Source organism: Lontra canadensis, unplaced genomic scaffold, assembly GCF_010015895.1.
Source record: "Lontra canadensis isolate GAN:19392208 unplaced genomic scaffold, GSC_riverotter_1.0 scaffold4365, whole genome shotgun sequence".
NCBI lineage: Eukaryota > Metazoa > Chordata > Mammalia > Carnivora > Mustelidae > Lontra > Lontra canadensis.
This window is the reverse complement of record NW_022635346.1, coordinates 1-2,431: the sequence shown is the minus strand read 5'-3', so window position 1 is coordinate 2,431 and position 2,431 is coordinate 1. Positions and strand designations below refer to the sequence as shown.

General features: G+C 46.1%; 1 protein-coding gene across 1 annotated transcript; it reads right to left on the bottom strand.

Moving 5' to 3' along the window:
- Positions 1-329: 329 nt before the first annotated feature.
- On the bottom strand, positions 330-2,391 carry LOC116863876 (zinc finger protein 658B-like). Its single transcript, XM_032851185.1, has one exon. It carries the CDS (start codon positions 2,027-2,029, stop codon positions 413-415), a length of 1,617 nt encoding a protein of 538 aa, XP_032707076.1. The 5' UTR covers positions 2,030-2,391; the 3' UTR covers positions 330-412.
- Positions 2,392-2,431: the final 40 nt, after the last annotated feature.

The window sequence follows — 2,431 nt, the reverse complement described above, 5'->3', positions numbered from 1 at the left end:
GTCACCACCCAGAACTCACATCGCCCACTGTGGATCAACACGGGTCAAACCCATGCCCTAACTGGGAACGGAACGAGGGGTTCCAGGTATCCAGAATTTGAATGAGCAGTCGATAATGCGGACAGCTCGGCGTTATTTACCATGTTGGGGTGGTGACGTACATAGACCATGAACTACCAGATGCCAAACACTGCCACATACACTGCCAGTAACTTCCATCTTGTGGTGACTGTACACACATCAGAAAGCCCTACGCAGGTTCCGAATTTTTCTGAAAATGACCGGATTGTACGGGAAGTCACTCCACTGGGGAAATTCGGGGAACCACGTTCAATTCAGGTAGGTCGCCACCTCAGAGGTTGTCCTCCAGCCTAAATGCCACTAAGCAAGAAGTTTCACCTTCTGTGCTGTTTTAAATCCTTTCTGCATTGTGAAGTCTGTAATGATATCTAAAACCACTGAGACTAATAAAAGATTTCCCACATTCATTGCACTGGTAAGGCTTTTCTCCAGTGTGAACACTCTGGTGCGAACGGAGAGCATAACTAACAGTAAATGATTTCCCACATTCATTACACTCATACGGCCGTTCTCCAGTATGAACTCTCTTGTGATAACGGAGGGTAGAACTGGCAGTAAATGATTTCCCACATTCATGGCACTTGTAAGGCCGTTCTCCAGTGTGAACTCTCTTGTGTCGACGGAGGGCAGAACTAGTAGTACAGGATTTCCCACATTCATTGCACTGATAGGGTCTTTCCCCCGTATGAAGTCTCTGGTGCGAACGGAGGGCAGAACTAACAGTAAATAATTTCCCACATTCATTACACTCATAAGGCCTTTCCCCAGTGTGAAGCCTCTGGTGGTAACGGAGGGCAGAACTAGCAGTAAATGATTTCCCACATTCAGTACACTCATAAGGCCGTTCACCTGAGTGAAGCTTTTTGTGTACATTGAGGGTATCTTTCCGGGGAAAGGATTTGCTACATTCAGGGCATTCATAAGGTCTCTCTCTACTATGAACTATCTGGTGAGTACGGTGCTGTTTACTAGTGACAAAAGATTTCCCACATTCACTGCAATTATAAGGCTTTTTTCCAGTATGAAATCTCTGGTGATAACGAAGGGAGGAACTACTGGTGAAAGATTTCCCACATTCATGGCACTCATAAGGCTTTTCTCCAGTGTGAACACTCTGGTGATAACGGAGGGCAGCATTAGTAGTGTAAGATTTCCCACATTCACAGCACTCATAAGGCCGTTCTCCGCTGTGAAGTCTCTGGTGATAACGAAAGGCCGAATTACCAGTAAAAGACTTCCCACATTCACGACACTCATAAGGCCTTTCTCCTGTGTGAACTCTCTGGTGACTACGGAGGGCTGAACTACTAGTACAAGATCTCCCACATTCAAGGCACTGATAAGGCTTTTTCCCGGTGTGAACACGCTGGTGAAAATGGAGGGAATACCTAGCAGTAAAAGACTTCCCACATTCATTACACTCATAAGGCCTTGCACCTGAATGAACCTTTATGTGTACATTGAGGCTAGTTTTTCGCATAAATGATTTGCCACATTCACTGCACTCATAAGGCCTTTCCCCAGTGTGAACTCTCTGATGATAACGTAAGACAAGACTACCAGCAAAAAATTTCCCACATTCACTGCACTCATAAGGCCTAACTCCACTGTGATTTTTCTGGTGATAATGTAGGGCAGAACTACCAGCAAAAGATTTCCCACATTCATTGGATTTATAAGGCTTTCTTTCAGTGTGAACCCTCTGGTGAGAAAGGAGGGCAGACCTACTGGTAACAGATTTCCCACAATCACTGCATTCATAATGTCTTTTCACTGCGTGAGTTCTCTGATGATAACAGAGGGCAGACACAGACGGAAAAGATTTTGCACAAACGCGACACTTATAAAACCTATCTCCAGACTGAACCCTATGAGTTATCGACACTGAGCTACTGCTGACAGATTTTGTACACCCGCTACAAACATAATTATTCCCTCCACTGGGCATATTCTGGACATTAAGGGGGACACATTTGCCACCTAAGGATTTCCCACATTTGCTGCACGTGTACTGCCTGGATCCACCCTGAGTCTTCCCATGTTCATTCAGGGTTGGTCGTTGCCCAAGGGATTTCCCACATGGACCAAACTCATGATGTCGTGCTCCAGTATGATATCTCTGGTGTATGGCAAATAAGGATTTGTACCTGAAAGTTTTCCCACATTCACTGCACACAAAGGACTGTACTCCAAGGTGGACACCCTGGTCCCGAGTATCTCTGTGTTTGGGACCAAAGGCGTTCTTGGATCCACAACAAGTGCCATGACTGCTTCCGCGTCGTAACGTTGCCCTGCACTGGGGTATCGTGTGTGGCTTCTCCCCAGTATGAGTGGCCTCTTGCCCCAGATG